At 37.4% G+C, this 22,898-nt stretch overlaps 1 protein-coding gene across 1 annotated transcript; it reads right to left on the bottom strand.

The window, feature by feature from the left end:
* Window positions 1-1,403: 1,403 nt before the first annotated feature.
* On the bottom strand, window positions 1,404-19,457 carry LOC102486447 (arylacetamide deacetylase). Its single transcript, XM_006149742.3, has 6 exons — window positions 17,955-19,457; window positions 17,675-17,865; window positions 9,561-9,783; window positions 7,110-7,179; window positions 5,870-6,041; window positions 1,404-2,694 (listed from the first exon to the last, which is right to left on the bottom strand). The coding sequence occupies exons 1-6, from the start codon at window positions 18,130-18,132 to the stop codon at window positions 2,098-2,100; spliced, it is 1,431 nt and encodes a 476-aa protein (XP_006149804.2). The 5' UTR covers window positions 18,133-19,457; the 3' UTR covers window positions 1,404-2,097.
* Window positions 19,458-22,898: the final 3,441 nt, after the last annotated feature.

The raw sequence follows: 22,898 nt of genomic DNA, 5'->3' as shown, positions 1-22,898 counted from the left end.
ACCCCAAAAAAGAGTCACGGATCATGAGGACCCTGCCCTTTTACCACATTGGTAAATGCCGTATCCCACGTCAGCTCACTCTGCCTTCTTCAAACTACAAATTAGATCTGTGAAGTTTTCTCTTGGGCCTTTAACAGTTATTCTAAACTTAGAATACTTAGATTAAAAGCTCCTAAAAACATGTTGAGAGAGAGAGACAGAGAGCCGGAACCTCTGACAGAGTCTTTGTTTAAATTTGCTTGAGCACAGTTGTGAGTTTATCTTTGAAAAATCAAGATTTATTTAACCTCTGAAGATCAATTAAGTGCATGAACAGAATTAAGAAAATACCTTATTATTATTTCAGTATATTTAGGTACCATATTGGGTAAAATTAGATAATCATTTTTTTGTCTTGAAGTCACTAGGCAAATGAGAGAAGGAAACTTTCAATTTCATAAAGAGTAATTATAAACTATCTTGACCTAATACCATTTTAGCTAAAGACTACTTTCCCACCAGCACTGACAAAAGAAAATAATATTCATTCTCGCCACTTTATTTTTTTCCAACATGTAAAAGCCTGCAATAGTACGTTGAATAAAAGTGTCGTGGAAGACAAATAATTTAACCAAGTGACTCGATTTTCTGGCTCAATGGCACTTAGTGATAAAGTTCTGTCTAAAGATGTATAAGTGGAAAGATGCTTAGTGGGACTTGTCACTGTTGTTTCATGATGGGACAGACATTTCCTATCACCATAAAAATTGTGCTCTTTTCCTCCTTCTTTCATTGTTCTCCTGACAGAGGCTGACACAGAATTCCTAGAGGGGCTGCAGACATCTTGCAAGTATTAAAAGCCAGGGTAAGTAAAATCCACCTGAGAATCAAGGAGCCTGGATGGTTGTGGCACTGAGAGACTATGATAGCAGCCTTCCATTTCCTGTCTCTGCACTGCTTTCACAATTAGAAATACTCTAGGGACCAGCAGTTAGCGTAATGGTTATGTCGCTGGACTCCCACGTAGTCGACTGCGGTTCGAGTTCCGGACCTGGCAGCTTAAACTGCGTGCATGCCCAAGATCCCGAGAGGAGAGTGGAGAAGGGATTGTGGTGTGGCCATCCCCCATGGGATGGCTTTCTGTCTCTCTGTCTCTCTCTATCTTTCTGGCGAGCGCACATGCCCTATAGCAAAAACCTCTTCAAAAAAAAAAAAAAGTACTCTAGAGAATCTAGAGAATGTGGTCACTGAAACTCAGAACATGCTACTTAATTTTCCCTTCTGTAATATGGGTGTGGATTTAGAACTCTGACAGATTTTTTTTATTTGAGATTTAGCATATGTAAAAATACGTATAGTTATACATTTGTATATATAAATATGAATGTATGACATATGTCTACACATCTGTCCATACACATAAATATATTTTTTTGACTTGTGATTCTTCTTCCTTGTTTAGCCACTCATATTTGGATCAATTTTCTTATGTTCGCTTCTTGACAGTCTCATGACCTACATTAAGCAAATTTAAATGTTATTTATGTCAGGCAAAAATTAAGTGTCACTATCCTCTTACCAAGAAGTCTACATAGATCTTTAATGTACGTATGTTTAAATGTTAGTGTCTTGGGCTGAGGAAATGGTTTGTATGAAGAGACATATTTTACAGTGGTAGGCCGATAATATCAAGCAGGGGCAAACATGTTTGGAAATAGTAAAAGTTAATATTAGTGATAAATGGGATTTTGCCAAGGACCCATGCCGAGTAATGTCTTGAAGTTACATAGAGCCATTTGTTCTATGACAAAATTTACCCAGTGAGCAAAACGGAATGAAAGAAAATTGTTGTCTTTAATATGATAACAAACATAGAAAAAAATGAAACCTACATACTTGAACAAAAGTGAGGAAATTATTTCTGAAATAATATGTAAAACTCATCCACTGACAGTAACAAGTGCTACGTGCATGACGATTTAAGACGACCATGGTTGATTAAGTGTGCATTTCTAATATGAAACCACTGTGTTCTTTTTTTCTTCATTTTTTTTTTTTTACTTGAAATTCTGAGACTTGCGTTTTTCTTCATACAGGTACCAATTGGTCAGATTTTTGCTACAGGTTTTCATGCAGCCAGCTAATATATTGATTTGCTAATTTATAACCACTATTAAGTTGTAGAAGAGAAATTATTCCATGGAATCCATCCTCAATGTGATCAAGGATCACCTGGACGCCAGCGTTCCCAAGTCGGGTGACGTACATGAGTCCGTCATCCCGAAGGACGTCATACTGACAGGTGATGACGTAGGTCTGGGGTAAACCACGCAGCTTGCTGTCATCAGCCAGCAGGGGGGCCGCCCTCACATCTAGGAACCCTGGATACTTCTTGGCCAGCTCAGGGCTACCCTGACGTGGACTGCTATAAACGTGGCCTTTCTTAAACCTCTCTGGGAGCAAGGAACTCCAGTTAACGAACTTGAACAGATGACTGGATTCCACAGGAACGTGTTGGTTGGAAAACATGGCTTTCTCCAGTGACCTGTCCGTGGTAAAGTATTCGCTCCAGAACCTGACCATGAATAATTTGGACAAAAATGGATAATATGGGTTTTCCCGATATGATGGTAAATCCAGATCAAGAGTCTGAAGGGCAGGATATATTAAGGACTGGGTCTTCAGTTTGATCTTGATATCTGGATCCTCTAAGAGCTGAGAAAAAAAAAAAGTGAATATGTTACTTAAATCGATTACTTTAATTAAAAATTAAAATAATCAGGACAGCTGGTCATTAATGTAGTTTCTTGTATGATTTGAGTCCTGAACCCTGTAACTTAAGAAACACATGACTTGTTCATGCATGTCCAAAATCTTGAGAAGGGAATGGAGGAAAAGGGATTGCAGTTTGGCCATTCCTCCTTCTTGGGGGTTAGGGGAGGATTTCTCACTTTACTTTCTCCTTCTCTCTCTGACTCTTTCTGGGGAGTTTATGCACCCTGTAGTAAATTTTAAAAGAAAATTAAAATAACCGCACTATAAAAATTGTATTTTAAAATTAAAATTTTTTAAAAATCACAATATAACTTATGGAATCTTGATAAATATCTCCATGTTAAAATATTTTAGTTTAAAATAAACTAGTACTAGATGTTCATGAATTAAATGTAAAAGGTATCATTTTTAAAAATCAGTATGATAATGGACCAGTAGGTGGCATGGTGGTTAAGGCATCAGATCCCACATGACTGACTGACAGGTTTAAAACCCAGACCTGGAGGCTTGCAAATAATTCCAGGTATGTGTGTGTGTGTGCCCAAAATCCCAGGAGGAAAATGGGCGAGAAGGGATTACAGCATGGCCATTACATCTGGGGGGTTATTTTCTCACTTTCCCTCTCTCTTTCTCCACCAAACGCATAAGCCTTATTTTAAAAAGAAAAAATCAGTAAGATTTTCTTCATGGATCATGAAAAAGAATCTTTTATTATAATGTGGGCTTCGTAATTATGTAACCCAGAATAGAATAAAGCACGGAATATATTTGACCCTTGGTCTCACTCTTAAGCATATTATATGTTCCTCGATATATTAATATATCTTGAGATACAGGGAATTATATTTCTTTGTAAGCTCCAATACTAAGGATGTATCAGACTTTGGGTAAACTTACATCATCTGGAACTACTATTTTTAAAATTTTTGAGCACTGTTCTGTCTGTTGTATGTCTAGTTTTTTGTTCTTTATCCAGAAACAATAGAATTTTGCATTTTTTTTCCAAGTTGAATTTCCTATAGTGTGCTTCTGCCACAGGCACATAAATTATTATTTTACTAGTCAGAAATTATATACTAAATACCAGTGGTGTTTTTTTTTTTTTGCCATCCATAAGGCGCATTTACTCACTGGAAAAAAATAAAAATAAAAAAATAAATTAAAAAGACAAAAAACAGAGAAAGGAAAAGAGAAATCACCCTCCAGGGAGGATGGCCACACCATGATCTCTTCTCCTTCACTCTCGGGATCTTGGCCACACACTCACATGCATCTGTTGTGATTGTTCAGACCATTAAATCTGGAGCTTGGACTGTAGTCAGCCATATGGGAGTCCAGTGACTTAGCCACCATACTACCTGCTGGCCCAAGTTTGTTGATTTATTTATTTTTTTAACGAGTAATGTTTGGATAAATTATTTGAGATTTTCAAGTATGTTCAAAACTAACAATTTGATTTTGCATGTTTCTGAAACACTGGTTCACTCAAGGTCAAATTATTGTCAGTACATTGTGTTCCTACTTTTCAAACTCTGCTCTCAGTATTATGGACAATTTTTTTGATCTTTCATTCAATTTGCTATATTGTTGTATTCTGGTCAATGTATGAACAAATTCTCACACTGGACCCTTAATATTTATGGTTAATGTTTTTATTTTTTTCTGGGCTTTTGTTTCTTTTTCAACATCTTATATCAATTTTTATAGTTTCTCTTTCAAATAACTACTAAATTTTAAAATTTATTTGTATTCACATTAAATGCACATCAAAAAAATGTTTTAAGGTTCTTTGCTATAAGGTACTTGCATTCACTGGAAAGAGACAGAGACAGTGAGAATGAAAGTGAGAAATCACCCTCTGGGGGAATGGCCATGACATAATTCCTTCTCCTCCATTCTCCTCCTGGATTTTGCCATGCAAGCATGCACACGAGCCTAACAGAATTTTCAAGCAGCCATGTCTAGGACTCAGACTGGGGTTGGCCATGTGAGAGTGCTGTGCTTAATCACTATGCCATATGCTGGTCATGATTAAAACATTTTTAAATGATAACAAAATCGGAGTATAGGTGATTTTTTTTTCTTGTTTCCTTCTCCATATGTGTACCTGGTTGTCTTCAACTCTCAACTCAATATTGTAATGAAAAATTATTTTATGTAATAACTTGTAACCTAGAAACATGTTGCCTGCTCTTAGTCATGACCTACATTTGCTCCTGATAAGTATATATTCACATATTATGTGTGTGTATATATCACATGCATGTGTGTGTGTGTATACACACACACACACACACCTTCAAAAAGTTTGTGGAAAACGCATAGTATGAAAAACTATGTATAGATTTTTCAGATTTGTTTACACTAAAACAAACATGTTTTTAATTCTTTTTTTGAACATTTTGAAGCACTACGTGCACTGTAATATTCTGAATATGTATTTTTGAATATATATATCTTATATATATATTTAAATATCTATTTCAATATTTTCAAAATTTATTTCAATTATATTCAAATATATATAATTCAAATATATTCAAATACATATTTTTGAATTTTTTTTTTGAGAGGTTTTCGCTATAGGGCGCGTGCGCTCGCCAAACAGAGAGGGACACAGAGACAGAAAGTGAGAAATCACCCCCAAGAGGGGATGGTCACACTGCAATCCCTTCTCCTCCATTCTCCTCTTGGGATCTTGGGCATGCATGCACACGTGCCTGGCATGAGTTTTAAGCCACCGGGTCCGGGACGCGAACCGCGGTCGACTACGTGGGAGTCCAGCAACATAGCCATTACGCTAACTGCTGGTTTCCAATATTTTTGAATATATATTCAAAATATTTATAATAACCTGATTTCCTAATTTTGGTGATTGCTATCATTCATAGCTTTTTTTTGTTCATTTGTTCAAAAGGCCAGCGCAGTGACAAGAAAACTATGTTGGCATTTTAAATAAAAATGAAATAAGGTTTCAATGATGAAGTTGTTATTCTCAACATTCTCTACATAAGAAAATACTATTGATACTATATTATGTAAAATCTATAAGTAAAATATTCTTAAAAATAAGCAAGGATAAAGAGATAATACACAAAAATGCTAAGCCTCTTACCTGCTGACACACAGCTGCAGCCAAATTCCCTCCAGCACTATCTCCAGAAACACCAACTCTCTCAGGATCTATACCATAACTTTCAAGAATTTGGGGGTGTAAAAACCATTTTAATGCCGTGTAAGTGTCTTCAAATTGAACTGGAAAATGAAACTTTGGAGCTGATCTGTAGCTGTAGATAGAAAAACATTGTTTCCTTAATCAATTAATTTTAACTCACATACCAAACACAAGCCATGAACTTCCAAACCAAAATCAAAGATCAATTTTATCAGTATGGTATCTAGATGTTTTCTGTTGGTTGGAAGATATGTTTCCTAACCATGAGATCTTGCTGCTTCTAGTAAACATTGTCATTGCAATAAACAAAATTAAATGTTTAAATGCTAAACTTGGTTCAATCTTGGGGAAAGCCTCTCTAGCTGTTATTGTTTCCTTGCTAATAATTCTTCCAGAATAAGATTTTTGTAATTGCTGCATTCTGTTTTAGCAGCAAGTTATTATTATTACTTATTTGTATCTCCACAATTACTTTTTAAAACTTAGCAAAATATTTCTACTGGGCATATTTTCAAAATATGACACATTAATCGATAAGTTCTGTATTTTCTTAGTTTTAGGTTTAAGTACCTTCTCATAGACAGTGTGCTCTATAGAAATTCAACCTTTTTTTTCTATTCCTTAGAAAGTGCTCTGGAATGTAACTTGAGATATGGTCTATCTTCCATGGTTAATTGGGCAAAAGTTGTTTTTATTGACAGATTACTAATGCTAGACACCATTTCTAGCACTACAAATGTAATACTTAATCCTTTCTGTCAATACTACGCTATGCAAACTATTACTATTAGAAGTTAAATCTCTTAAAGGTCTTGTGTTTTCCTATATGCTGAGCCACCATTTTATCTCATCCCTCTTGTTCCAAAGACTTCCTCGTTATTACTCCGCTAATTAAGGGAAATGGAAATACAGAAGTGGTATTTATACCCGAGTGATAGTATAGGTTAATTTCACTTGAAGAACTTTTCAACTTTCTGGCCTTTGTTGCTTCTTGATTTATGCAATATGTCTTTTCTCTCTCTTGATAGACTGGGTAGCTTCTGACATCAGATTTCTTTGTCTGTGTTCTGGGTCACTGGTGACACGGGTTTATTTTTTGGTGTGATACAACATTCAATATAGTTGAGTGTGTATGTTATGTAAGGCATTTGGCCTAGAATCAAACTAATACAGCACCTACTTGGTTGCTATAACAATTGCATCCAGTCTGTCTGCTGTCATTCTTGATAAGCGGTCATAATTAATCATAGCTAAAATGAAAGAAAAAATTCTGGGATTATTAATGAGAATTGAAAAACGGTACTGTTGAAGAGAGTGCACAGTGATGACTGCATTTCTTCCGTTTACTTTAAAACACTACATTAAAACAATCTAACACGAGGCTCATCTTGATGTGAATTATTCTTCTCAGTGATCCTTTCGTTTGTCCATGATCAGCTGGCTTTTGTCTTCTCCAAAGTTCTACATCAGCTATTCCAAACTAGCTTAGTTTAGCTGTTTATTACGTGACCGGCATGTAGCCTAGGGAGGTAAACTTTTAGACATGTTCTCTGGCTTCAAGGAGCTCACATCTGTGAAGGGTGGGCAGAGATACATATCAGAGATAATGTCAAGGACATCAACACAAAAACTCACTGCAGGTAAAGTAGTATTGAGGTAGAGGGGAGGTCCCTTGTTAATCAGCCAGGGGTACTGGGAAGAATCTACGGAAAAAATTTGAGCTGACTAGAGACTTAAAGATTGTGTAGATATTTTATAGAGGTGGTGAGTGTGTGTGTGTGTGTGTGTGCATATATGTGTCTGGTAGGTTAGCACTCATGCCTGGACAGCTTTAGCAAAATACTGTGAAAAGCAAAACTTTGAGCAGTGAAGCCTATTTGAAAGACAAACATGGTAGACATCTTTTTTTAGAAGTAAAACTTCATCAGCAGCAGATGTTCATACTTTTTATTCATAAAAACAGTAAGGTAGCATTCCCTCAAGTATCTTTATATTTCAAATGCCAAAAATCTCTCCACTATGGAGGACTCCCTGTCCCTAGCATGACCTTTGAGGCTGTGCTTCCCCAGACATCATCCCTACTTCTTCAATATTCTGCTTGCCCTCGGTGCTTTCTAAATTTAAGTTTACAAAGTTATGCTTCTCTCACACTGAAATACAAAAATACAATACTCTCTATCATGTCTGATTTTCCTTTTTGTTTGATTCCCATTTTTCCCCCTCTTCAATGAAGCTTCTTGAAAGACAATAGTCACTACTTTAATTTCCTCATCCATCCTTCACTATTCAGCCATCGTAACTGACTTAACATCCTGCCACTCTCGAATTTTTGCCCTCGCACACTCAATACAAAGACCCACATCCATAAAACATTCTCTTCTCTTAATATTCTAGTGTCCCTCGAATATTTGGTACTGCTAACTCCATTTATTTTCTTGATATTCTCTTCTCTCTTGACTTTCCTTATATCTCTGGCCATTTTTAGTCACCTAGATGGTCTCCTCTTCCCTCAACGTGTGAAAATAGTTTCATGCCAACAGTCTCTAAGCCCCAACTTACACCACTGGTGGTCAGAACCCCTTTTAGACCTAGACAAATGGGAGCCTAGCCATGAGCATCACACTTAGAAATGCCTGGCGTTCCTCTGGCTGCCTGCTTCACAACAGGGTACAGAGCCGGTAGAGCCAAGGGTATGAAATTTCTCCTCTGGGCCACACTCCCACTACGCTGGACCTTGAGCCTTGAACAATTTTCTCCTTTTTTCTGTTGTCCTGTTCATTATAATAGACAACATAAGAATAAGGTACTAAATGTCTCCTTTAAACACAAAAATTAAAGTATTTTCTGGAGTGCATTTTGATCTTAGAAAGTGATAAAAATATATTATTGGAGAAAAAAAGAAAAGGGAAAAGATAATCCATTATTTATTTCTAGAAAGTCCTTTTTTTTTGTCAAGAAAGAGACAATTTGAAGAGAGTAGACTATGCCTTAACATTTAATTTTAATAAATTTAATAAGTAAAAACTTTGTAATTATTTTCACCTTTACCTAGAGACATTAAGAACACATATTTGGAATTTCAGTTTTGCTTTGATGGATAAATAAGACATTTCCAGAAGTATGTTGGAAAGCTCAAAATTCAGAGAGAATTTTATATTTGTGGAGAAGCCTGGTCTTTCTCCTGTAAACTTTGTAAGTTCTGTAAGAGAGTAGTAAAATCATTCCTGGAATTTTTCTAAAAAGATGTTTTAAATTCAAATTCTTAATGAACTTTGTTTGTTTTACTGTGGGACACAGAAGGAGAAGGAAGGTGAGAAAGCACCTCCTGCCCACAGGGGAGATGACCATGCCACAATCCATTCTCCTTTCAGGATTTTTAGGCATGCATGCACACGTGCCCTGTGGGTTTTCAAGTGGCCATGTGGGATCCAGCTGCTTTAACCGCTGTTCCACCTGCTGGTTCCTTAATAAACCTTTATGTTGACTGAGATTTCAAAAGTTTTACTAATTCACATTTTTTTAATGAAATACATTTCAGAAGCAAGATATTTGGTTTGTAGATCATAATATGAGAGTATTCAAAGTAATATAAAAATAAAACGAAGTGGATTTTCTAGCAAGTCACACTTACCATTACTAGCAAAACACCAGCCACCACCATGGATATAAAATACGCCCCTTCTTAATGATTCTGGCTTCCGTTTGGGCACATATACACGGACAGGAACATTGTTAAATGTAGTATCTTTCACAGTTACATTGTCATCTGATACTGGTGAAACATTTAGAAAACTTGACAAGAAGATTGTAAATTCTGCAAAGTGGACTAGTCCCAGCATCTCAGCCAAGAGGAACTAAAATAAAATACACACATGTACACAAAAACTTTGTAAGTGTCAGAAATTATTCTAAACAAAGAAAGGTTCACTATATCCCATATGATCCAAATGGTCTTAAATTAAATTTCCTCAGAAAGCTCTGTCATGATGCCACCAGGAGACATAGAAGTTCATACGTCATAATTATAAGAATCACCCTAAGTAAAACTAACTCTCATTTATGCATCACTAAGTAGAAATACTATTACAGATTTATAATTCCGTGCTAAGTTGCAATGCCAACCAGAACCAGATAAATTACTCATCCCCGAAAAGCTCAAAACCAACATGTGGTGGGGTGGTTAAGGTGCTGGATGCCACATGGCTGACCACAGTTTAAGCCCTGGACACAACAGCTTGAGAATCACATTGCGTGTCTGTGTACATGCCCAAAACCCCAAGAAAAAGACGGAGGAGAAAGGGTTGTGGCAAAGCCTTCTCCTTGAGTGGCTGATTTTTCACATTTCCTCTTATTATCTCTCTGTGTCTCTTTCCAGATAGCAAAGGAAAAAAAAAATTCACACCTGAATGACAGACATGAGTTATAATATGTCTTGTTGTAGTTGTGGACAATGTTTTTGAGATAATTACAAAGTGAGAGATGAAAAAGAGATTTGGGACTTGAACTGGGACTTCAAAGAAAAGTATACATTAGACAATAAACTGAGCAGAAAGGCTTTCGGACAGATTCCATAAACTTATCCTGAATAAAATAAAAAATGTGATGATTGAAAAGTCTGGACAGGCCTCATAACCTGGTGGTTAAGGGAGCCATGTATCATATGACCAGCCACGTGACTGGAGTCTTTGCCTATTGCATTAAAAAAGAAAAGGAAAAACAAACAAACAATACCACCTGCATGTGTGTGTGTGCCCCAAATTCTAACAGAATGGAGGAAAGGGACTGCAGTGTGATCACACCTCACAGGAGGGTGGTTTCTGCTTCTTTCTTTCTGTTTCTGATTTTCTGTGGTGAACATTGTGGTCTCTGGCAAACTAAAAAAGGAAAAAGTATAGGTCTTTGCTATGGTTATATTTTTACCTTTTATCACTATTTTTTTTTTTGAGAGAGAGATTTTCACCATAGGGTGCGTGCGCTCGCCAGACAGACAGAGAAGACAGAAAGCGAGAAATCACCCCCTAGGGGGGATGGTCACGCCACAATCCCTTCTCCTCCATTCTCCTCTCGGGATCTTGGGCACGCACGCACACGCGCCTAGCGTGAGTTTTAAGCCACCGGGTCCGGGACGCAAACCGCGGTCAACTACGTGGGAGTCCAGCGACATAGCCATAATGCTAACTGCTGGTTCCCACCTTTTATCACTTTAAACTCCAATCTGTTCTCCAAATTTTATTAAAATGATGGTAAATATTGGGGCCAGTGGGTGTCATGGTGGTTGAGCTCTGAACTCCCACATGACCGACTGTGATTGAGTCCCGGACTTGACAGCTTTCTCTCTCTCTCTCTCTCTCTCTCTCTCTCTCTGTCTCACTGTTTCTCTTTGGTGAATGCACGAGCCCTATAGCAAATTAAAAAATAATAATAAAGTTTAAATAAAATAAACTTTAAAAAGAAGTAATGCTGAAGAACTTATCTTAATACGGTTATATTAAGACAGAGAAATGTATTCAGATAGGTTTCTAAAATAATATTTTACCAGGAATAGAGATATTTCATAATGACAAAAAGTTCTGTTCTGCAAGACAACTTAGCAGTCTTAAATGTATATGCCCATAGTAACAGTTTTATAATACCTGAAACAAGAACTGAAACAAATAAAAAGAGAAATATATTTCAAAAGTATTCCTTAGAGATTAACACTCCTAATCTCACTCATTGATAGAACAAGTAAACAAAATATTAGGAAGTATATAGAAAATTCAGTTTCTTTTACAACCTCTGTAAGTTATAGATGAAGTCAGAATGGTCGTTAAACTGAACTGAATTGGGATCAACAGATGGCATAGCAGTTACATCACTGGACTCTCACATGACCTACTGCGGTCCAAGTCCTATACCCAATGGCTTGAAAATCACGTGGGCATGAATGTGTGCATGCATGCGCAAGGTCCTGGGAGGAGAATAGAGGAGAAAGGATTGTGGTGCAGCCATTCCCCCCAGGGGGTGATTTCTCGCTTTCTCTCTCACTGTGTATCTCTCTCTCTCTCGCTCTTTCTCTCCTGAAAGTACACATGCCCTAAGGCAAAAATCTCTTTAAAAAATTAGTTGCATAAACGTACATTTAAAATGAATTCAGACTTAACACAAAACTGATTTGCATACACAGCTCAATATTTTTATTATTGTTCTGCAAGAATCATCACAGATATTTTTACTTGGGATAATTTATCAGAAATGTATCACAATGTGCCACAGCACTTGAAGTACTCTCCACAATTCTCCTGGCAGTTGCATCAGCAGAATGATGCTTCTCAAAATGGAAAATTACCAAAAACTAGTTGCAATCTTGCATTCACCAGGAACAACTGATATCACTTTCAATAATGTCAGTTGAAAATGGAAGCCAGGCATGGGAATGCAGGCCTGTAACTGCAGCTTCTCTGGAGGCTGAAGCAGGATTGTGAGTTTCTGGCCAGCCAGGACAACATAGCAAGACCATGTCTCTAACAACAATAATATCAAGAAACAAAAACCAGAAATGAGCCAGAAAAATCTTATTGTCAGTAAAGTCATCCTATTAAAAAACTTTAATTATTTATTGTATTATATAAAATTACACCAACGTATTTTTTTTTACTCGTAGCTTTATGTTGTATTCATGTGTCACTATTATTCCTTTGTATTTTATTAACAGTAAAAAGCAGGAATAGCAGTTGGCATAATGGCTATGTCGCTGGACTCCCATGTAGTCGACCACGGTTCACGTCCCAGACCCAGTGGCTTAAATTCACGTCAGTGCGTGTGTGTGCATGTCCAAGATCCAAGAGGAGAACAGAGAAGAAGGGATTGTGGTAAGGTCATCTGCCCCGGGGGGTGATCTCTCATTTTCTGTTTCTGTCTTTCTGGTGAGCACATGCTCCCTATAGCAAAAACCTCTCCAAAAAATTTTAAAAAGAATAAAATGCTTGTAAAGGAAGTCTTTTTGTTTTAAGATCTTCTGCCGTACTTTCCCCCCCAACTTTTGAACAAGGCTCCTTGCACTTTTTGTGCTGAGTTTCACATGAGTCAGGAAATGGCCAGCCAAGCCACGTGCAACAGAGAAGATAAGTCTCACAGCTCAGCAGTGCAAGGCCAGCCATGGAGGGGAGGGTGCCCAGCAGCTGAAAGCTAGTTAAGGGAGGGGAGGTTGTCACTCACTCTGCAAATACAGGGAAATAGCTGGCTTTGGAGTTCCTTATGATGTACACTGCTGCAGGCTTCCCCCGTGCCATCCATCACCTGTGCCTACATGCTTATTGTACTGACCACTCCTGTTAGAAACCAACATAGCCTCTTACCTCCGCTCGAATCAGGGCCCAGAGCTTGCAGTCTGAACTCTGGGTCCGCCAGTGTACTAAACCTGAGCTCCACTCTCTGAGTGACGTTTGGTTTCTTGGCAGTCTGTTCTACAACACACATACTCGGTAGTCTGCTCTAATAAGCACTTTGACAGGCACGTAGGATGCTATGGGTGCACAGACTGGGAACTAGACTATTAAGATACTTCCCCAAAGGAACAAATATGCTAAGCAGGATCGCAAACTTCATCGTACCTATAAAAGCAGCCTAAGGGCCAGTTGGGGGCATTGTGGGTAAGGCGGCTGGATCCCACATGACTGACTGTGTGATCTTGGATTTGGCAACTTGAAAAACACTCTGGGCATGTGTTCATGCCCAAAATCCAGAAAAGAAAGATAGAGGCAGAAAGGAGGAAAAATAGAGGAAAAGGGATTGTGGCACGACCATTCCCCCATGGGGTGCTTTTTCGCTTTCCCCCATCTCTCTTTTTCTCTGTCTCTCTCTGGTGAGCACACGTGCCCTCTGATAAATTCAAAAAAATTTGAAAAGCTGTATGAGAGATGTTAGTTGCAAAAGTGAAGACATTGGGTATGTCCTTAGCCTTGCACAGGCATTCCGAAATTTGGCACCACAATCGCATTGTAATAGCTCAGCTAAAGGACTAATTGTGGAAGAGAAAGTTTGTTTTCTGAGCTTCCAAGGCAGAGTGAAAGAGGTCCCTGACTGATTGCGATAGTATCCCATCATGAAGTTAGCAGACAGCCTGGTGTCTCCCCAGTCCACTTTTTTTCTCTTCCACTTTCCCTTACACGTCATGGAGGCCCTGCTAGTGAGAGACTCTGGGGTGGGCGGTTAGTAACTGTTTCAAACTTGAATGGCTGTTGTGATATCCAACAGCTTTAGGGGAAATTGGCCTCTTGGTTTAGGAGGTTTGGTGTCCTTCCCTTCACCATAACAATAAAAGTAGCTTTATTTGGTGACTTCCTTGTTCTTCAATATGCTATAACAGTGTATATCATAAATGATTCCTTGATGGGTCAGTTTATTTTATTATATTATTTTCAACACATTTCTGGCTTCTCTATTCAGTAACAACTATTCAGTGTCCATAATGTCAGATATACCAAAACCTAATATTCTAAGTTTGTGAGCAAATGCCAGGAATTTTGGAAAGAAAGATCATTTTTAAAAGTTCATATGAATTAGGCAAGAAGCATATAAATCCAAGCTAGAATAATATTCCAAGCTCTTGGGAAAAGCCTTGACTTGCTATTGGAAACATAATCCTGGGTGCCTGCTAGGATCTCACAAAATTCAGATTGTAGTTTTTCTTTATATTCCAAAAGTATTTCCCTGAACAATTTTAGAAACCTTGTTGCAAGTGAAAATTTGAAAGTCATTGTCATTCCCTGTTTGGGTGAATGTACCTTCAGATACAAATGAAACTTTAAATATAAGAGGACAAATATTCTAGGATTCAGGCTGCTGGTAGGCTCCTGTGAAAGTGTTCTAGAGTCCTTGATCAGGTGCTCCAAATTGCTATTTTGCCACTTGCATACTTAAGGGAAATTGGCCCCTTTGTAGCGAATGCACCCCTATTCATTTCCTCAGAGCACTCTTCTATTCACAAAGTCTGTCATCTAATATCTTCTCTTAGATCATGTAGAAAGTATTTCCTTTCAGCTCCTTTGTATATGGCTGACTTGCATGAATCTTTTTTTAATTAATTCTTCTTTAAAGAATTGATCTTAAGTTACTAGAGACTTCCCAAGAAATGGTACTGAGATAGAAAGTGATTTGAGTCCCAGACCTGGTGTCTTGAGCACAATGGATGTGTGTGCATGCTTGCCCAATTGAAATAAATGCAAATTGGAACAAAGATCTAAACATAAGAAGGGAGATAAGAAAGAACTGGAAAAGACTATGGGTGAATTCTTCTATAGTCTTACAGTAGAGTAGCCCTTTTAAACTACAAATCAAATTATAGAAGACATCATTTAAAGTTCTTAAATGATCATTTTAAATATGAAAAATAGTAAAAAAAAATCCTTTATCATGGTCAATTTATTATATAAAGATAAGACAAATAGGGAACAAAAATTGCATTTCCCTAGTATAGAAACATAGAAAAGAACAAAAATCTAATTCATAATTGGACAAAGGAGACCCTGCCATTGTGGAGCATACCGCCAAGGTGTTGTGTTTTATAGGCTAGGATTGTGTGGGAGACCCAGTTTCAATTCTGGTCACCCTAAAGGGTGAGTGTGGTGGCACATGCCTGTAATTCCAGCGACTTGGAGAGACTGAGGCAGGAAGATTTCAGCTTGAGGTATAGTAAGGCCCGGTCTGAAAGAGTCAGCCAGGCATGGTGGTCTAGACCTTTTCTACCAGCTATTTGGGAGGTTGAGGCAGAAGGATTGTGACATGACAAAACACTATCTTAATAAAATAGGGGCCAGCAGGTGGGATGGTAGTTAGGGGCACTGGACTCCAACATGCGTGACCACAGTTTGAGTCCTGGACCTGGCAGCTTGCTTTCTCACTTTCTCACTTTCACTCTATCTCTCTTACTCTGTCCCTCTCTGGTCAAATTCAAAATAAATAGATAAATAAAGTTAAAGAGAATAAGTATTATTTTTAAAAGCACTGAACAAAAGAGTTTTTCAAAATTCAAATAAAAAGAAATGCAAAAACTCTTTTTTGGGGGAGAGATTTGTTTTGCTATAGGGCACATGTGTTCACCAGACAGACAGAGAGAGACAGAGAAACAGAAAGTGTGAAATCGCCCTCCAGGGGGATGGCCATACCACAATCCCTTCTTCTCCATTCTCCTTTCGGAATCTTGGGCATGCATGCACATGCACCTGGCATTAGTTTAAGTCACTGGGTCTGGGACTTGAACCGTGGTCGAATACATGGGAGTCCAGTGACATAGCCATTATGCCAACTGCTGGTCCCGAAATGCAAAAGACTCTTAAACATTAAAGATTCTAAAAAAGCTAAACAAATGGTTCATAAAATGAATGGTTACATTGCTGGATTCCCACATAGTCAACCATGGTTCGAGTCCTGGACCCAGTGGCTTAAAACTCACACTGAGTGCATTTGTGTGTGTGCCCAAAGTCCCAAGAGGAGACTTGAGGAAAAGGGATTGCAGCATGGCCATCCTCCCAGGGAATGATTTCTTGCTTTCTGTCTCTCCAGCAAGTTCACACACCCTATCGCAAAAATCTCTCTTAAAAAAAAAACAAGAGATCTAAGAAGACTAGGTTGAGAACAGAATGGATAAAGTTAGAAATAGGAACAGAATTGTTTTGAATATTATATATCAGTGTTCTAAACTATATTTGTAAAAATAAATTTCTTTAAAATTAGTTTTTAAACATAGGATGGACTACATGGAAAGGTAGTAAGCTCTCTATTCTTTCTTTTTCCTCTCTCTATTTCTCTCTTTCTCTCTCTCTCTATGTGTGTGTGTGTGTGGGAGGGGGAGACTTGTAAAATCTTATCCAAAATGAAATCGAATTATAAATTCATTTTGGTGTAAACTTTTTTTCATAATACCCATTTTCCATGAACATTTTGAAGACCACTTGTGCATACATATATGCTTATATTTCTAAAAAGAGAGATACAGAGAGAGAGAGAGAGAGAAAATATTAATATTGTAGCGAGAGAGGTAGAAGAGAGAAACTGAGTCAGGTTGCAGATGAAGCAGTTGTATTGGAGACAGGCATTCTTCCCTAACTACCAACCACACCTCTCTTAGTTTACATCAGGCACTTTTAAAAGTTTGTTTATCCCTTCTAGGAGTGAGAAAGAGAGAGAGCCATTGCCCCAAACAGAGTCTGAATAACATGATTTACTCCAACTTTTACCGGATCATGGAGACACATGTGCCTTGCATGTTCCAATAGGCCTCTGGATCTGAACTCAGATGTGGGAAGTCTCTTGCAGTGCACTGTGTTGTACCACTGGGCTCCTCTCCAGTCCTAGCAGGTTTTTTTCAGTCAGCCAATGATATATTTTCATAAGAACTTACATGTCTATAGTATATGCCCCAAGTCCACTATTCATGCTTAAATGGCATAGATAATTATAAATCAGCTCAAACATATGACTTCTGACTTTTTAAGCAAAGTTTTAAATCACACATAGGCCAATGAAAACAAAAATCATTCTTTTGTTTATGGCTTTACTCCTACTAGAATGGATTATTTCATAAATATAACCTGAACAACTCTTCTTATATCTATTTCATTAGTGGTTGACTTTAGGGTCATTCAGAGATATAGAAAAGCCAGCAAAATTTGACAGTAGGAAGCCAAAGACATAAATCTAATTTCTTCAAAAATTCCAAAACTCTGGAAATCTTTCCACTCTTCGTGAATAAAATTTTTCACTTACCAAATATGCTGTTGTTCTCAAAAGTGTATTCAACAGGATTATTTTCCATGGCTCCTCAATACCATCTGGGAGGGGTGTATGAGTAGAATATGCTATGAAAATTACTAATATCAGAAGGCAAAAGAATTTTTTCCCCATATTGTCACTCTTCTGCTTCTTCAATAAGACAGTATTATACTTCATTTTAATACCTGAAATTAAATAGACAGTAAGTAAGCCCCACCCAAAACTATTACCTAACTTCATAGCCCAAAGTTTCTTTAGTAAAACTAGTTGTCACCTTGTGTCAAGTGCTGCTGATAAGAGCATAAGTTCCAGCCAGGATTGTGAAAAATATGTTCACCTGCTGCAAATTCTGCTAAAACTGCCAGGTAATCATTGGACAAAGATTTGTTGGTCTTCCACTTGAAGAGGACTGCATTAATACTCTGAGATTCTGGAAAATGTAGTGGAACCATGTGCCCCTTAGAGGAGGAGAACTAAAATATTTATAAAAAGGTTTTGATACATTTTAGTAACATGTGTTTATATGTATTATATATTTAATAAGAGTCAACAAGTATGTGCACATTGAGTCCTTTAAGTGCTAGGTACTGACTGGAGTGGTTTGTAGTGAATAACAGAAAGCTTTGCAGCAAAGGAGGTAATTTTAGATCATGTCTTAGAAATGCTTATTATTACGTGGACTGAAGAAAGATAAAGTTTACGATTGTAAACTAAAAGACGTTGAAGTCAACTTTGTAAGTCCAAATTTAAAAGTGCATTAATCAGCTTAATATATAACTTTCTTCTGTTTTAAATTCTACCTTGCTTAGTGTAAAACCCTTATTGATATATTATTGAACAACTAGGTGCGTCCTTAAGCTCTTTCTGCTGATTTTAATGTAAAATTCATCTTCTGCTTCTGCTTCTACTTTCTGAAACAGCAACAAAAATATATTGGATAACAGTTGTTTTCTATGTTGTCAAGAGAACTCTGGAATGAAGGTGGATGGTATAAATGGAAAATGTTCAATTTTGAGCAGCACTTGCTCAGGAAAAAATGAAAACTTAAAGCTGTGGTTCACTATAGCACTTTAGACACTAAGTTTCTTAAAGAACCATGACCTTTTGGTAACCCTGCGGATCCTGACCTAAATCAACCCCCAGACCCTTTTCAGACTAATGATCTATGGAGTTTGTGTATGCCAACTGGGTACAGAGATTGATATTCATCTGTGCTATGTGGAGAGCTAGTTTTCAGTGACATAAACAATAATGGAATAATTGGTATGTAATTTTGATCGTACCACAAAGTAAAATGTTTTCATGTGAAAATAAATATGTGAAGATTAAACTTTAGTTTTAAGGTCGTGTTCTTAAGTGTAATAATCTTGTTTTCCAAATGTTGCTCTTCCTCATGGCATAGAAGCGTTTCGTTGCTGTTGCTGTTTTTTATTTCCTTTCCCCAGCTACAATATGTTTTCACAAGTGCTCTGATGAAAACCGGTTTTGGTGACCTTTTCTACTGTTTACATTTTATTTCATTGGACAGAGAGAACAGAAGGGTCCTCATGGACTCTGTCACCCTTCTGCAGTCATCTGTGGTTTCTCTCTTAGGTGTACACCATGAGGGAAGCTTTCTCAGAATTCTCCCCAATCCTGTGTGTGTGTGTGTGTGTGTGTGTGTGTGTGTAAACCTCTCTCCCTCTCTAGCATATATAGGGCACATGTTGATAGGTAAATTATATATAGGTAGATGTTTTTCAAAGCATTATAGTTTTTTAAATTATTTTATTTAACTTTATTTATTTATTTATTTTAATTTGACCAGAGAGGGACAGAATGAGAGAGAGAGGGAAAGTGAAAAAGCAAGCCGCCAGGTCTGGGACTCAAACTGTAGTCAGCCATGTGGGAGTCCAGTGCCCTTTATTTATTTTAATTTGACCAGAGAGGGACAGAATGAGAGAGAGAGAGGGAATGTGAGAAAGCAAACCACCCGGTCCAGGCCTCAAGCTGCAGTTGGTCATGTGGAGTCCAGTGTCTTTAAACACCATGCCACCTGTTGGCTCAGCATTACAGTTTTTTTTTTTTTTGAGAGGTTTTTCACTATAGGGTGCATGCACTCGCCAGACAGACAGAGAGAGACAGAGAGACAGAAAGCGAGAAATCACCCCCCAGAGGGGAATCCCTTCTCCTCCATTCTCCTCTCGGGATCTTGGGCACGCACACACACGCGCCCGTAGCGGGGTTTTAAGCCACCGAGTCCGGGACGCGAACCGCGGTCGACTATGTGGGAGTCCAGCGACATAGCCATTATGCTAACTGCTGGTTCCCAGCATTACAGTTTTGAGCAGGTTGCCTACTCATGACTTATGACTCACTGAGTTGAGTGCCTTACTGAATTTTATCTAACTAATCTTCACATTTGTTTTCAGAACTTTAAGAACAAAGAGAAAATTAAAAGACAAGATAAAAGGAAAGTGCTATGAGCAGTAGACTTTAGCTAGAGTTCCAGTATGAAATGCTTTTGCATTGATCTATCTCAGACCAGTCCATTTTTAATCTAATCAAAAGTCTGAGGTTGGTAGGGATCGGTAGAGATGCAGTCCTGAGTACAATCAAGGTTAAAAAAAAAACCAACTAAACAAACCTCTTCAATGACTGCTGATGGAATGAAAGTACTTATTGCTTAAAAAAATACACTATAGCATGCCACATTATAAAAATGAGAGTTTAAACTCAATAATTACCAATTATATGATCAAAAGGAAATTTCTGTGTCTTTGATGCAATCATTTTACTTATGATAAAGGTAAATTAATTTATATTATAGAAGCAGCAGAAGGCTTATTATCTGGATTAAATTAGTGATGGGTATCGAGAACTAAGCATGGCTCTTGGCATCTAGGTCCTCCATAAATGGTAATATTTTAGTTACTATTGCTGTCACTGAACATAAAATTATCATTATACTTAGAAAGGCATATGTAGATCTTCAATAAATTATACTGTTTTAGTTACTATTGTTATTCCTAATTATAATATTATTGTCATTGCAATAGAAAGGGGTGGGACATAATCAAAACTCATGATGAGATGGGTCTGATGTAATTTACACAACATTTTAGAAAATGTCACTTCCTAAAGTGCTGGGTTGAAATGTGTAAATCCATACCAACTTAATGCATAAATCCTAAGAACTACTCCTGAAACTTGGTGGTAGCTTAAACAGGCCTAAATTCTATCCCAGAAAGTGTAGTATACAAAGGCACAATAATCACTGAGAGTCAAATCTTTTCCTTGACTGTTTATAGATTACTTACCCTTTAAAGATAGAGAAAAAGAAAAAAAAATGCATTAGTCAGCCATTATAAGTTTTATAAATTAAGGAGTGCAACTTTCACATAAAGTTTTCCTTTATTTTTTCCCCACCGTTCACTAGGGTCATTCTCTCCCTTCTAGATAATATGTGCTGTGTAAGATTTAAGCAAACACTGCTTATAAGAATGAACTGATGGAAAAAATATTCTTCCTTGTCTATGAGCAAATATTAAGTATAGAGGAATATGGTGCCTAGGGCAAGTATACTAGGAAGCAATATTCTCACTAGGAAAACAATATCTTCTCTATATGAATCTGTACTAGAGAACAACAACAAAACAAGAAAAAAACCATTAATATGTTAACATTAATATGTTAGAGCACCATACACAATTGAAACATAAAATTACTGATATAATAGCTTCTCGGTGAAACAAATTCTTGATTTATTTTAAATACTCAGTTTTGCTCCTATTAAAAACCCAGTTAGGAGAAACAGCAATTTTAATTTTAAGGATTAGAAAACTCCTACATTTCAGTGTTAAAAAGAGTTTTCTGGGCCAGCCAGTATTGCAGAGGTAGCACAACAATCTGCAACGCTGGGCCCATATGGGATGGACTTCATATCCCAAGATCTCCTTATGCATACTAGACCCATGTGTGTGTGCTACAAAAAGAAAAGAAAAAGAAAAAAATGCTTTCCTTGGGTCATCTGGTGGTGTAGTGGCTAAGGAGCTGGATCCCTCATGGCCAACTGTATGGTTCAAGTCCCAGACCTAGTTGCTTGAATAACACACTGGGCATGTGTGTGTGTGTCCAAAATCTTGAAAGGAGGGAAAAAATGGAGGAGAAGGGATTATAGTGTGACCATCCTCTATGGGGTGCTTTCTCCATCCTCCATCACCACTCCCTGCCCCCATCTCTAGCAAGCACATGTGCTCTTTGGCAAATTGAAAAAAAGAAGGAAGGAGAGAGAAAGAAAGAAAAAAAGAAAGAAAGAGGAAGAAAGAGAGAGAAAGAAGAAAGAAAGAGAAAGAGAGAAAAAGTGCTTTTTTTTTTTTTAGAAACAGTATTAGGTAATATTTCGGATCTTTATTTTTTTTCTTTTCCTTCCTTATTTTTTATTTTATTTGTGTGTGTGTGTGTGTGTGTGTGTGTGTGTGTGTGTGTGTATGAAATAAGAAACTTGAAACTCTAGTTTAATTTCCTTCTCTCTTTTTTTATTTTAGTGATTCATTAAATCCTGAATTATAGGATCCTTTTATATGGGCCACCATATTTCAGTTTGTTTGTGTGAATCATAATAAATTTTGCACCAAGCTTATCCTAAGTAGCTTGCATGCAATGTCTTACCACTATAAAATACTACATTGACAGACTGAGTATCCTATTACTATAAGACAATACATTCACAGACTGATAATGATATTTACATTTAAGTTTTGATTCCATAGTGTCTCCTAGGGTCATTACTGAACAATACTAGAGAGCGTTATGTTCAGACTCATTCCCTAGTTATGAGAGATCTGTTATTTGGTAGCTACAAGTAGCACATGCTTCTGATTCACCAAAATAAATACCTGTAACATACTACTATTCTATTTTTTTCATCTTCAAAAGCACAAATTGGGAGCAGCAGTCGGCATAATGGCTATGTCACTGGACTTCCATGTAATCAACTGCAGTTTGCGTCCCAGACCCAGTGGCTTAAAACTAATGCCAGGCATGTATGCATGTGTGCCCAAGATCCTAAGAGGAGAGTAGAGGAGAAGGGATTGTGGCGTGGCCATCCCCCCTTGGGGGGTGATTTCTTACTTTCTGTCTCTCTGTCTCTATCTGCCTGGCGAGCACGTGCACCCTATGGCAAAAACCTCTCCAAATAAATAAATAAATAAATAAATAAATAAATAAATAAATAAAT

Source organism: Tupaia chinensis, unplaced genomic scaffold, assembly GCF_000334495.1.
Source record: "Tupaia chinensis unplaced genomic scaffold, TupChi_1.0 Scaffold000272_1, whole genome shotgun sequence".
NCBI lineage: Eukaryota > Metazoa > Chordata > Mammalia > Scandentia > Tupaiidae > Tupaia > Tupaia belangeri.
The sequence above is the reverse complement of the archived record's forward strand: the minus strand, read 5'-3'. Positions and strand labels throughout refer to the sequence as shown.